Source organism: Uranotaenia lowii, chromosome 1, assembly GCF_029784155.1.
Source record: "Uranotaenia lowii strain MFRU-FL chromosome 1, ASM2978415v1, whole genome shotgun sequence".
NCBI classification, from domain to species: Eukaryota; Metazoa; Arthropoda; class Insecta; order Diptera; family Culicidae; genus Uranotaenia; species Uranotaenia lowii.
In genome coordinates this window covers 61,903,093-61,918,073 of record NC_073691.1, presented here as the reverse complement: position 1 = coordinate 61,918,073, position 14,981 = coordinate 61,903,093, and the positions used below count along the sequence as shown (strand labels likewise).

Below are 14,981 nucleotides of genomic sequence, written 5' to 3'. Positions count from 1 at the left end.
AATTTCCTTATTATCATATTTATCACTTGCTTTCAAGTAGCTACTTATTGTTTAAACTCAAACTGGAAAGGTATGCCATTTTAAGATTTTGATTTAAACATCTTAATATTTGTATGTCCACGTTGACATGACCAAAACCCCTACCCCCCCTCTCCGTGGACAAGCGTGGACATTTCCATACCCCCCTCCCCCCTAAGTTGTCCACGTGGTATGTGAACGGCCCCTTATTGTGATTGAAATACAATTCTACAAATAAATACAAATTCCTGATGATTTAAATTGATTTTTAATTTAAAAAAAAAACTTTTAATAATTAAATACACTATGAAATATTGAAATAGGCTTCGGCTGCTTGTGATGGCCGCTTTCCTCGCAATGTCTTCTTATCTTACCTCCCTTGATAAGTTAATTTTTTCGGGCCTGTTAATTATTATATAATCTGTTTGAAAAATAAAATATACATTTAGATTTCGACCCAGTCGGCTTTATTTATTTCCTAAACTTGCCATTTTTATTTTGTCCGATGTTCATTTACTGGCTAAATTGCAGGGGCGATGACAAAACTACAACATTTCGAATTTTAGACTTGTGATGTGATCGAACGCTAAGTATCCGTTAATACGAATCTGATTCGATCGCATATGTAATATTACATATATTAATATCGTGGGTAAAGTGACCTGTTATACGATTATGATTATATCTGTTAAGATCTTTATTTTATGAAATTATCTTATCGGCTATATCAGTGAAATTTTATATTCTTTGAGAAAGAATATTTAGAATTGAAAGATTATAGACGGATAGAAGATTAGAATAAGGTGAAAGATGTTGAAAATGAACGGAAGGGTAATTTTAATTTGAAAAACTTTTCATCACGGTTGTATTTGTGCACGGTGTCGACTACCTGGAAAAACCTGGAAAATCAGGGAAAATCAGGGAATTCAATTTGCATCAGGGAAAATCAGGGAACATCAGGGAATTTTTCCACGAATCAGGGAAAATAATGATCCTGATTTTATTTGAAGAAATTGAAACGTCATAGTTTATTATCTGCTTAAAAATTTACTTCAGTGTACGTTGCTCATGTAATTATCGTTATCCCTTTGATTTTTTTGCGTTTCCGGGGCTTGTTTTGCATGCGAGTGGTTATTTACGCGCTTTTTCATGAAGTGCATGAAATAAAAAATCATCTACCATCGAAAGACTTTGTTCTCGGATATGACACTGAGAATGCTATGAAAAAATGTCCTAAGCTCAGCGAAAAGCAAGTTCTGCAATTTCGTATTGAATGCAAAGGAATGCTGAAGGCAATTGAACTTAAGTTAATGAAGCGATCGCCATTAACTTATCCTCTTACCAAGGCCGCCTCTTGCCTTGATCCGGCAGTTATCAGCAGCGATACCAAATTGGCCAAAAAACGATTTGAGAAGACTTCGACTATATTGACAGATACTGGACGCGTTAGTGGATCCTCGGCAAATTTAGCAGTACGCCAGTATTCCGGAGTGATTGCCAGAGGCGATAAATTTGATAATTATGACCGTAGCAAAGAAAGGCTGGATCATTTTTGGAGTGGAGTGCTAGCAAATGCCAAGTGTCCAGAATTCTTCAACATCGTCAAAATGATCTGCTGTCTTTCACATAGCAACGCGAATGTTGAACGTGGTTTTTCAGTAAATTCCGAATGTCTCTTCGAAAATATGCGTGAAGAATCAAGGGTGGCTAAACGACAAATCTATAATGCTGTTTTTTACGCTGGAGGGATAAAATCAGTCCAAATTTCCTACAAACTTATTCAGAGAGTTCGAAATTCACATGCTCTGTATTTGGAAGACAAAGATCGCCGCAAAAATCTCTTGAATCAGATCAAACAAAGCTGTTGAAGCGTCATCGAGAAGCGGAAGCAAAAGCGCTTGAGGTGAAACGGAGGAAAATTTTGGAAGACGCACAGAAGAAGGCTGATACCTTGCAAGAGAAAATCGTTATGCTGAAATCATAAGAATTTCTACAAGTGGATCCAAACTTGCTGACTTATCTTAAAATGTTTAATATCACAAATAATACTTTCATTAAAATTATCGTAATAAATTAGTATTCTCGACTCAATGCTTTCTGTGCGTTTATTTTCGGGAGAAATATATTTTTTATAACTTTTAGTTGCTTCCTCAGGTTGTTTTTCAAACCTGGAATTTTCTGGAAAAACGACTGGAAAATCAGGGAATTTTGTTACCAGATATGAGTCGACACCCTGTTGTGTCTCGGTTGTATTTGGAGCTTTGATCAACTCTTCATTTCAAAAGTTAAGATCTTTGTAGCTATATTGGAAAGACATTGGATTGGATAGACAATGGTTACGTGATATTCTTTACGAATTCACCTGAAGTCCTTTCCGATTTAAATCGTATTTCATTGGGTATCGTAAAAAGTATTTCATTAGGTTTTAATATCTTCTACGATGGATATACGACATTGTGGAATGTTAAGTGTACAAATTTACGAATTCGATTGAGGTGGCACTGATATACGAATTTGACAACGATTTTATTTTACGATTTCATATTGCCTGGGTAGGAACACCTGCAGAAGCTGATTTAACTTCTATGGTACCTCTTTATGGAACTTTTGATTGCTTGAGTAATCATCTAAAACTTTTATATTGTACAACCAAACATACCATATTTATCTTCTAAATAAGTGTTAGTCGAAATTTCATCAATTTAGTTCCATGTCCCAATACGTCGTACTTTCTACGAGTGCATCAGAGTGATCTGTAATTTATTTTTCATGCAGTGGCTCCAGAGAGAAGACTGATTCAAATATGTCCAACATAAGATAACAAAATCTTTCCGTGTAAATGAACCACTGATGTCAGTTCTATCGCTAATTTGTAAAAAGGACAGCGATAACTTAAGACAACAAAAACATCATCTTTTGATTGTAACAAAATGTTTGAAGATGAAATCCGTTTAAAATGAGCTTGAGAAAAAAACAGCCAAAGTTAATGATGCTAAAAAATTATCACCGTTCCTGTTAACACTGAACTTGTAGGATGTTTTAAAAACGTTGATTATCAGTTATGTACTGTGTGCGTTATTTTTGATGATATACTAACTCATTTCTTTGTTTTCTTCTCTTACAGTATCTTTCCACCGGTCTATAACTCATTTGCCGCTTAACTAACAGGGAATCTCGACGAGTGAGAAGTCCACCAAATAGGCAAATAAGTGTAAACAATCATGTACGCAGTCAAAAAGAGCAACATACAGGGCATATGAATCAACAACTGCATGCAGCAGCTCAGCTATACAAATACGAATTCCAAACAAAAAGGATGCTTACGTAACATAAACAGCCAAAACCATGTCATTGAAGTAATGCTCACCGGAGGACCACTTGAACCGAATCAGAGCATCGTTCCTTCCTCGGTCAGTCGGCCAGTGGCCTCCTCGGAGTTGTCAACCAAAAGGCCACCGAATTTAAATATGACTGTCAAACAACGACGATCCAGCTTGCTGCTGAACGCAAATCGGTGTAGCTACGCGATGTACGAAAAATTGCGAACCTAAAGTTACACCATTCATTGTGTTGTGTAACACTGCTGGAATAACAAATAAACATAGGTTGAAAAAAACCCCGAAAAAGGTTTACGTTTTGTGAGGTGGTGGGGGGCTGGCTTTTAAGGCGAAATAGAACGTGAATCTTTTAACCTCCCTGTGTTCTAATTTTGTATCGTAGGTAATGCTTTATTACCAGAAGCACCAGAGGCTAGAAGAGCGAAAATAAAATATGATATCGTCGACGGCAGCAGTGCTAGTGTCTCTCTGTCTTGGACCAAATAGATAGATGTGGGTGGCGCGAGCTGCTTCTGTTCCTGCTGCTTCTGCTGCTGCTGATAGTGGTGGGCAGTAAGCTACATATTGATGTGGAACAGTGCAAATCGAGGGTGAAATTGTGTTAAGAGAAAAGTGTTTTACTGGGTCAGGTGGAATAAATTGAATCTCTGTCGTCGTTGGCGTCGTCGTCGATATGTTGATAAAGGAATATCGAATACCGTTGCCGCTGACGGTCGACGAGTACCGAATAGCGCAGCTCTACATGATAGCGGTAAGTGTCGTCCCCTCAATCGTGAAGATATGTCCAATGAGTATTAGCCATATCTGGAAACTGTTACAGACGAAACGTTGTTTCTCACTAAAGGAGAACAATAAATACCCAAGTCTCATTTCGATAATTTTTTCTATGATTCAGGTTGGCAACAACTTTTCCATTTTCAAATTCCCGATTTTCCGGTCAGAAAATCATGGTTGTCCAGGCTTTGATGGTCCAAATTCGTCGAAGTATAGTAATTTTTTTTCCTATTTCATTTATTTGGTTGTTTTATCACATTCATATCATTGAACATTTGGACCAACTCGATTCTATTTTTAAGTATTTATCACCTTTTCTCAACATGATTAAAAAAACATCCTACACAAAATCTTTATGGGTAAAAAAAAGCTGGAGTTGACGACAATATCCTTATGCATTTAAAACATATTTTTGATGAATGTTTTTAAAACATGTTCACAAAAAAATGGTGTGTTAATCAATGTTTTCAATTCAATTCAATTTCAAAGGTTTGAAAACAAAAAGTTTTCGAATGAATCAAATATGACATTCTATCGTTTTTGATAAATTACAGATAAAACAATACATGTCTCTGGGAATTTAAAATTGTTCTGAAGTGCGTTCAAGCTTGCTACTCGCTCGTCATAGTAAATTCATTCAGTTTTACATTCAGTAATAGATGCAATTTCAAGTGTAATAAATTTTTGCTAAAAATTCATCTCATTGATTCTCGAAAAGCATCATAAAGGGTGATACGGTCAAAATTTGGTCAATATCAACTTGACGTATTTCTTTCAATTTTGCATTTAAAAAAAACCTGAATGTGACTCAAGGCCTTGTTGTTCAAACTCGCACTAATATTTTTCATATTAATGAAAACACCTTTTTTAACGATAACAAAAACGCGTCAGTCACTTTCAAATTTATCCAACTGAATCAATTTCTTTCTCCTGAAATCACTCTCTTCCTCTCTTTCTCTGTTATCTCTTTTAGTCGCTCAGGGATCTCAAACCTCAACAAAACTCATTCTCTCAGTTCTTATAAACGCTTAAGCTGTTTTGCAACATTTGAGTTAATAGTTTCATTTATTTCTTCAGAAAATTTCTTATTATGAATTACGAAAGAATTCAATATATGTATTTATTCGTAATATTGTAAGTAATGAATTTAAACCAAAACTTATATTTCTTTTATCGCTATCATACACCTTATTTCCTACACAGTGTTTAGAATCCTCTAGAAATATTGCCTACCCTAGATGTTATTACCTAACATGACATAAGAGTTATGTTGATCACAACTATCTTAATTGACCCTACCATTTTCCGAAATACTTTCTTTTGTTTTCTAACCCGAGTTTTAAAACATAAAATATTTTCTTTACAATTCAATTCAATTCAATTCAATTTTTCTATTTTGAAAGAGTCCATAAATTGAAAAAAAAAAGTATTTAAATTAAGGGTTTTTTTAGAAACAATTAATCAAAAATTGTCTGTCACGATCCTAATTAAAAATTCTTACTACAAAAATACAAACAAGGGGAACAGATAACACCTTTCAGAGTTAACAATTTTGTTGATTATTTTTTTAACAGCATATCAAAGTTTGAGATATGAAAAAAATTAGAATGATATATTTGTTTCAATTAAGATTCACCCACTGTATATTTTCGGCCAAGGAATTAAAATTTCGAAATGAATTTTTAAAGAAAAATAAAGGAAAAATATTCAAAATATTTTTTTTATATTGCGTTTTTTTTATTATCTGACGGATTTGCGCCGGGGCGGGGTCTTCAGATCTTCCTCAAAATTGAAAATTTGATTTATTTTTACGACTTGAAACACATGTATTTTTTTCAGATTTCTTACATGTCTATTTTTTTAGCTAGATTCGATTTGATTTTTTTTTGTAAATAAAATAAAACCATATTTCAAAGCTCCATAACTCTGTTATTCTTCAACGAAAATCATAAAATAGCACATCAAAACACATTGAAATTTTATAATTGATTAATATTCGGTGATGCAGACGGTACTTTTAGACATTATTTAAAGATTATTTACAATTTTTCATATTGGGTAAGTGAGCCCTATTTTGGCATGGTCCTTTTCTTAGCATGCCAACATGTCTTTTCATGTTTTCCAGGTCCAAATTGTGCTAAAAAAATTTGAATATGTTTTCATTGCGAAGAGAATAACTTGTTTCAAATATGTGCATACCGAATTTTTTAATTGTTTGTACTATATTAAAGCAGTTAATTTTTTTTCGATCTGCATCCGAGGCAATTATGTTGGAAATCACCGTATGAAAATCAGATGAACTTACCTTTCTAGTGCAACTGTTAAATTTACATGTGATTTCAAACGCTGACATTCATTTGAAAAATTTGCAATAAATATTCATGCCTACAGTTAAACTCGACAAAAAATCAAAAAATAGTAGAAAGACAAAAGAATGATTATTTATTTAGGTTTTGAATAAACATTTAAAACTTATTTTGTTCCTTTTTTTTGGCATGCAACTTCAATCGAAATACACCACCAGTGTTGGAAGCTGGAAAAAATACATGTTCATTAAAGAGGTATTTTTGGGCTGACGTTTTCCCTAAAAATTCATTTAAAACTGCACACAAATGCTTCATACTAATTGGGTTGTAGGATAAGACCGTTTCTATCAACTTAAGCTTCGAAATAAGTTGGAGAACACAAGTGATTCGACTAACTAAAAGCCATATCCAAGCATTGAAAATGCAAAAATCGCTATTTGGGAACCATGAATCGAAGGTACATTGGTATCCATGAGCTTTACATAAGGTGCGGAGATATTTTGATGCTGTCACAAATACATCAGTATCTTCAGACTGGTGTGCGTGCAATGTGGTCTGATTCGCATCAATGACGTCATAAGAGTTGTTTGGGTTGCAATTACGGAAGAGTTTTTGATTTAGATAACTTTGGTTTAATGAAAAAATGACCAAGTGCTGCATAAAATCCTGCAAAATTTCGCAGGTCGACGCTAAGAAGCAAAATAGAGCAGTGAGTTTTCATCAGCTACCGAAGGAACCCGCGGTACGCAAAAAATGGCTCGCGTTCTGTGGCCGTAAGGATGGATCCGGCATATACGTGTGCTCCCAGCATTTCGAACTGACGGAGTTTGTCAATGTTTATATGGAAAACGCAAAAAGTATCTGGTAAGTATTTCTAACTTGGGCCATTATCGCAATATTCTTTATGTTTCGTTTTTTCTCTCAGCTTTGCCATCCGTTCGTTGCCTTCCAACTGAGTCTGCTCGATCCATCAGAGCTAAAGTGAAGAACCGGAAGCAAGTGGTCGAAGAATTTCTACAGAGAAATGCAAACTTGGGGATCAGTTGAAGTAATCGCCCTCGATTACAATAAAGGATCTTCCAAGATGGTTATTCCACGACGACGGAACAATCCACGGTAAAAAAACGCGTTCTGTAACAACCGAATCTCGCTATCCAATACTCATTTTGAGATGGGAAATTCACTCAACAAGGATATATGTTTCACCTTTTATACGAGCGTTCACTATTTTCAGTATTATAGTACTTTAATCATGTTAATTTGATAACTTTTCTAGTAAACTGTATTACGCACTGCAGCCCCGATGATGTTATGACGTCATCACTGTAATACACACAATGTTTACGTTTTTTCGATCACCTATACCACGGCAAACCGAGTTCATCCCCACCTCTACATCTAGCTCATGGCATTGGTATGCGTGCGAACAGCATTTGCATTGCAGTCTGCCGAGCAAATGCCACGTGGTCTACTACAGAACACAGTGGTTCGAAATAAAAAAAAAAAACTAAGTGAAATCAAGCAACTCACAAGACTTAAGATGTTTTTCTTATCTAAAAACTGTTAGATCGAAGGCAATTTATGACTTAAGTATATAAAATACATAATTAATTGCGTTTTGAAATCGTTTTCTACTCGCTAATTTTGAAATACTCAGAGCCCGACTCCATTTTACTCAGACATCGCCTCTTGTATGGTGCAGCCGTCGTTTGATCGAAAACGACTCAGTTTTTCCGAGTAACGGCTACTCAGACGACTCGAGAATTGGCACTCAGCGAATTCGAGTGCTTGAAGGCGAAAACTTAGTAAATTTGGATCAGTTTGTGTGAAGCAGTCGACTTTGTTTATTTTCCACAACAAAAAATTCGAAAATTTAGATGGTAAATGTATATTTCAAACGGTAACCTTATTATAATAACGTAATTTTGATCATTTTACAGGGAATTGTGATGACTTTTTCTCGAATCCGAGGTGCATTGGTCCCCGCAGGTCCCGCAGAAGACGAAACCCAGCGGGGGACATACAGAAAAATGGAAATGTTCGACATAACGATTTTTTTTTTTTGAATAAATATTTATGTGCAATATTTCGACTTGTTATTTACTGAATCAACAAATCCATCATTTTTTCCAACAATTATACAGGTTTTTACTGTTACAGCATAAAAAATCCGGTCAAAAACCGTTCCGAAATCATTCACGCATTCTGAGTAACCCTGACTCAGAAGTCGCGAAAAGGGCAGTTAGTCAGATCTGAGTAAGTGCGGTTTTGGCGACAACTGAGTAGCCGTCACTCTGAACTGAGTAGCTGAAAGTTAGCGAGTATTGCTTGGGAACCATATACTCAGATTTATTTTTTTGGATTTTTGTTCTAATTTTTTCTTGGAAACAGAATTTGGAAGTTCAGGAAAATATAGTTTTCTTTCCAAATATTCCTTAAAATATTAGATGTGAGTCGAATTAAAAACATGTTTTAGCCAGGTTTACATTCTAACATCTATTTGGCGTGTCAAACCACTGCGCAACGCCTCGGGCATTCGAGATGGCTCTTGCTAGAAGCTCATAATCTCAGGCAACAAATTCAAAAGGGCAAAATTTCAAAATACCATTCAAGGAATTTTTCAATTTCTTATTTTATGAAGCCAAACTCCACAATATGAAGATAGTTGTTTGATAGTGAAAATAACCCTACGTGTCGCAATCGCAAGTCTCCTAGAGTATTTTACTATCAACTTATGGTCTATGAAAACTCAAAAGGAATAATTTAAACAATGATTTATAAATGACAACACATAATGATGCACAGAACCATAGAAATGTCGCAAATGAATCTGTCGTTAGGCTTAGCATTCCTGAATTTGTCCAGTTAGCATTCAAGTAAGGAATTTCTCAAAAAAAAAACTGAGAAAATCTAAGCAATTTTTCCAATATTTGGAAAAATCTAATCGATAAGAAAAGTTCAAAATAAGATATTTCAATTCAACGTTACAATACCACTTGCACAACAACCACGTTCAAGTCGTTTTTTTTTTTAATAATTCGTTTATTTGACACGGCTCAAACCTTTCTGTGTTGCTCCCGTTCAAGTCGTATTTGATTTTTGTTTTGATGAAATTGTCTCAAAAAACTTCGCAAAAACGATGAACTGTGAAATCTCTTTAAAAAATTTCGAGGAATGTGAATCAATCGGGGACAGATACGGATATTTTACCTCAATATTCTGGCAGCTGGACCACACCAACTTTTTTTTAAATCTCTAGGTTGAAAACCTGCGCTAGTCTAGATAAGCCCATGCCATCTGAAATACTTTTCCTAGATTGATCGGCTTCATTCAGATTTTATCGGTCTTTCATAAGTAACTAACTGTATACATATTGGAGAAATTTTTTGAAGTTTTCAGTTTAAAAAGTTTGCTTACAAAATATGTTAGTTTAGATTTCATCAAAGGGATTTAATGTTCATAAAAAAGAGAAAGTTCAAACCACTCGCGAACATAATTCGTTTCTGAATCGGTCCCCCTGATGAAAGTTTGGTTGTCATTCATAAACCAATGATTCTTTTTCATACACAAATATTCTGAAACAACCTGAGGTGTTTACAATCATCACTTTGTTTAAATGAGTGAAAGGTTTAAAGTTTAAAAAAATTAAAAAAATATTTGCGGAAATTCTGGATTTCCGACTTTTTGAAATGAAAGCTTATTTTGTGCTTCCCTTCGAACCAAATTTCATCAATGTTTTCAAAAGCCTTTTTGTTGTATGAGTGAAGCCCGGTGTTCCATCGTCGCATAGAACTTTACGCTCAGTTGACGTCATTCTGTCAGTGGCCTTATATTCAGAATAGCCAACGATTCTGTTAACTGTCAATTGAGCGTTGTTGGTAAAGATCTATTGCACATTGCTGGTGGCCAAGAATCGGATCATCGAAACGGCAAACAATTGGTACGGCGGCCAAGTAATTGGAGCACCGCAGTAAATAATTTGCATGCATTTTGCTCACATTAATGAAAGATCCATAGAGAAAACACATTTTTGTTGAACTTTAAGCAAGTTAGCAAGTAAATTCTTCAAAGGATGTTCTATGGTGCACTCAACAGGAAGGTTGGAATGTCGAAAAAAAGGGGTAAACCATGCCGTAGGTGCCAAGGTCGGCTACATTTACCCTGAAGGTAATTACATAAATTTCTTGAAATATTCTTTTTAAAAAGCTGATTGAATTGCAATGCATTTTGATGTGCTATTTTACGATTTTAGCTGAAGAATAATAGAGCTTTGAAATATGGTTTTATTTCATTTACAAAAAAACTCTAACCGAATCTAACTTGAAAAATAAAAATGTTAGGAATCTTAAAAAAAAATGTGTTTTTAAGTCGTAAAAATGCCAACCAAATCGTCAATTTTGGGAAAGATCAGAAGACCCCCGGTGTAAATCGTCAGATAATAAAAAAAATCCCCATTCATTATTTATCAAAGTTCGTAGATCAATAGACATAAGAAAACATTTATTGTTTAATTTCATAGCGTAGTAAAATTGTAATTCATAATTTTGCAGTTCAAATCAGTTGAATCTCGAATTTAACAGTACTATTTCAAACTCTGGACACTGAATGCAGAACCAATGAATTTGAAGTTCAAGGTTAAATTTTCATGTATAATTTTAGAAATCAGAGATAAGTTTCTTCAATCAGAGATTCTTATTATCTTATTTCTTACACTTTCTAAAGAATTCAAATTTGTTGGGCGTAAATTTCTGAGAAGAGATAAAGTTATTTCCATCGATACATTTCTTTTCTCAACTTATTCATAATTCATGCAGTAGAGGGTTGGCTTTGTTATGCAGACGCATGTGGATTTGATTTCAATGCAAACAGTTCCAAAATAGATAAATGAAAAAATGAATAGATCCAGCATACTCAAATATGTCAAAATTAGCACTTAAACCTTTGGCACCACGGAAAAAAGTGAATTTTGTTGCCTTGTGTATCGAACAAACGAAAAAAAGAAGTAAAAACCAAAAAAGAAACAATCAATTTTAATGTTTTTTTTTTTTTTTGAAATTTTGTTTGTTTGTTGAACTGAACCTCTTTTTACCATTCAAATAAAATGATATTTTCCCAAAATACTTGACTCAAAACACAAATATATTTTGACGGAGGTACCATGCAATGTTGAATAATTGTAACCATTTTGAAGAATTTTAAGCATTGTGTCTAAATACACTCTCATTAAAAAGCTTTGATGTAAAGAATTGTGTTACTAAAAAGTCCTATTTAATGTCGTTTCAAGTAAATCTACAAAGTTAGGAAAAATACTCCCGGCACATACAAACTTTATAAGTAAAATGCCTGAATAAAACCATTTGTAAATTTAAAAAAAAAAGTAAATCTACACTGTGAATTTTAATAAAAAAAATTTTCTCGCATCAGGTAAAAATTAGTTCTACCGAAATTTATGCAAATGTTCATAGAAATCGTAATATATTCAAGCAAAAAGTGTAATTTGAAGTTTTTCGGATAAATTTTGATTCACTCGAAAAAAGTGAAATTTGAAAGATCAACTTAAAAAGAAATAGCACACGGGTGAACTTTTTCCCAATCATGGCATTTTATAGGAGATATTCAGCTACAAAAAAATATACCGTGACGTGCCTAAAGATGATTTCTCGTGTGAGTTTTCATTACGTCGTATGAAACAAAATGTAAATAAACAGTTTTATTACAAAAAGAATACAATAAATGACATAAACTGGTCGAAACTTTTTTTCCATTTCGAGTATTTGTAGTCTGGACATATTCTATATGTGAAATACTAATTTTGAAGTTGTTTTTAAAACTTTTGCATCATGTTTAAGATGTTTCTTACGACGTAATGAAAGCTCACGCGAGATTTGTAGATTTATTTTTCATTTCTGGTTTGTGGTTTATTCTTGAAATAAACACTAAAGGGTGATACGGTCAAAATTTGGTCAAGGGAAAACGCGTGTAAATCGGTGAAATCGTTTATTTAAAAAATCAAATTAAATTTCTTTTCCAAGTTTAATTAGTATAAAATTCAGGAAAAATATTCAGTTAGGCTTCCGCTTTTCCAAATCCGAATTGCCGGGCCTTACGCTTAACCCCTGCCATCAGATTTTGTAGAGCCACCTTGTCCACCTTCTTCGCCGCAGAAAGCCAGTTTGCCTTGAACTGCTGCTCGTCTTTAGCAGTTTTGTTTTGGTCTTCTTTAGGTTCCGCTTGACAATAGCCCAGTATTTCTCAATTGGGCGGAGCTCTGGCGTGTTGGGAGGGTTCTTGTCCTTGGGAACCACCTGCACGTTGTTGGCGGCATTCCACTCCATGGCCTTTTTACCGTAATGGCAAGATGCCAAATCCGGCCAAAACAATACGGAACAACCGTGTTTCTTCAAGAAAGGCATCAGACGTTTATTCAAACACTCTTTCACGTAAATTTCTTGGTTGACAGTCCCGGAAGCTATGAAATTGCTGCTTTTCAAGCCAAAGGTACAGATGGCTTGCCGAACCAGATATTTCTTCGCGAACTTTGACAGTTTCATGTGCTTGAAAATATCTGCTACCTTTCCCCTTCCTTTTGCCGCATAAAACTCCTGTCCCGGAAGCTGCTTGTAGTCGGCTTTGACGTAGGTTTCGTCGTCCATTACCACGCAGTCAAACTTCGTCAGCATCGTCGTGTACAGCTTCCGGGATCGCGCTTTGGCCGTCGTATTTTGTTTATCATCGCGATTTGGAGTCACTACCTTCATGTAAGTCGATAGTCCGGCTCGTTTTTTGGCTCGATGCACGGTTGTAGATGATACACCCAGCTTATTTGCGGCATCTCGGAGAGAGAGGTTAGGGTTTCGCATGAAACTACCGGCAACTCTCTTGGTCGTCTCAGCGGCTTCCGGTTTTCGATTTCCCCCCGATCCAGGCTTCCTGGCTGTCGACAAACGTTCCCCAAACAATTTAATTACAAAGCTGACAAAATCGCTAAAAGTTGCCAAATCAACCGGATTTGGCAACTTTTAGCGATTTGGCCAGCTTTGCGTGCGAGTAGCTCGGATTTTCGCGATACGCGAGCAAAATTTTGATACGCTGCCCTTCTTCCTTGGACGGCATTTTGCAACTGAAGAGTGAATTCCAAAATCAAAAACCCGATTTAATACACTTATCAGTGGATTGGAGGCTTTCTTACGGAGTGTCAATCATCTTTGGAAATAAATGACACAATAATGGATTCCTTATTTCTGAATTATGTATTATTAATCTATAAAAATGATTATGATTAAAGAAAATCGATAGCAAAAATTACTAAACTCAATATAAAAAACATATCTTTATTAAAAAAGTTTAACCTAATAAAAAAAATTGTAACATCATGAGTATGAGTATTTAGACAACAATTTGAACTGGATTTGCTCTAGAATACTCTCCAATGATAGTTTTCAATAATAATGATAAACTCTGGATCTGAGTTCTGAATTTGGATCTTAATTCCGAATCTGATCTTTGAATTTTCATACGTAATAAGAGTTTTGAACTGAAATTCCCATATAAAGTTTAAATTTGAATTTGTTTTCAGAGCTTTGGAATCTCAACTCGAATTCCGAATTCTGTGTATGAAATCTTAATTTTCTAAATCTTATATTTTAAATATGAATTCTAGAAGTAATTTCCGAATCCAAGTTCTTTATATGAACTTAAATATTGAATCAGAATTCAGAGTTTGAAGTCTTATTGGATACTGATTAAATACTGATTCTTCGAAACGGTTGGATGAAAAACTGAGTTTCCAAAAAGTTTTCGAATCAGTCAACCACAATTAGTAATTGCGTATGCGGAACTGTCTCAGTTTTTGAACTTATTCCTATACTTACTCTTAACCCCCTATCACCGATCTGAAAGAAAAGCTGTTGTTTTTGTTGCCTTGTCCGGAACCGCCATTTGCTGCATAGCAGTAAAAAAAAGAGCCAGAACGTATCATTGCAGTGTTGCTGTGATAAAAAAAGTGTTTCTGTGAAGGGACCGACAAACGTCAAACCGGCCAAAAGACAACGGCCAAAGTGTGATTGAGATTTACCATCAAAATGTTTCCAACTCTTTCAGTTTGAACTACGTAATCCCTATCGTTCACTGATGGTCAAGTGGTTAGCATGCTTGTTCGATGATCTTTTTGTCAAATTTTCGATCGCCTACGTAATGAATTTAGCGATTGCTGGCTACTGCGGCTGAGCAAATGGCTACCTTTTTTGGAGCCAACGTAAGCATGATATGTTCTATGGAATAGAAAAATTTTAAACAATTTTGTTTTTTTTTTGGTTTTGAGATATACAGACCTACAGGAAAAAAAATCCAATTTTTCGATACTAAATTCATCAAAATCGTGATACCTGGAATAGGAGTTAATGTGGTAAGAACGTTAATGATATTAATTAATGATATCCCCAACTGACCATTCGCTATGCCTTTCTGTAAGAAAGCCAAAAAGGAGCAACATTCTACACACACACACACACCTTCAAAATGAGGGGTGTTCAGGTTTTTTATATAC

At 34.9% G+C, this 14,981-nt stretch overlaps 1 protein-coding gene across 7 annotated transcripts in view; it reads left to right on the top strand.

Annotated features, from left to right (window-relative positions):
• Nucleotides 1-14,981, top strand: part of LOC129739384 (protein retinal degeneration B) — a 134,698-nt gene that overhangs the window by 97,304 nt on the left and 22,413 nt on the right. For 5 of the 7 annotated variants that reach the window (XM_055730809.1, XM_055730808.1, XM_055730812.1 and 2 more), the window contains exon 2: nucleotides 3,143-4,107. In XM_055730809.1, coding sequence (XP_055586784.1) covers nucleotides 4,030-4,107 — 78 coding nt within the window. In that variant the 5' untranslated portion in view covers nucleotides 3,143-4,029. The remainder of the gene's footprint in view (nucleotides 1-3,142; nucleotides 4,108-14,981) is intronic. The other 2 variants (XM_055730810.1, XM_055730811.1) reach the window with 1 other exon arrangement.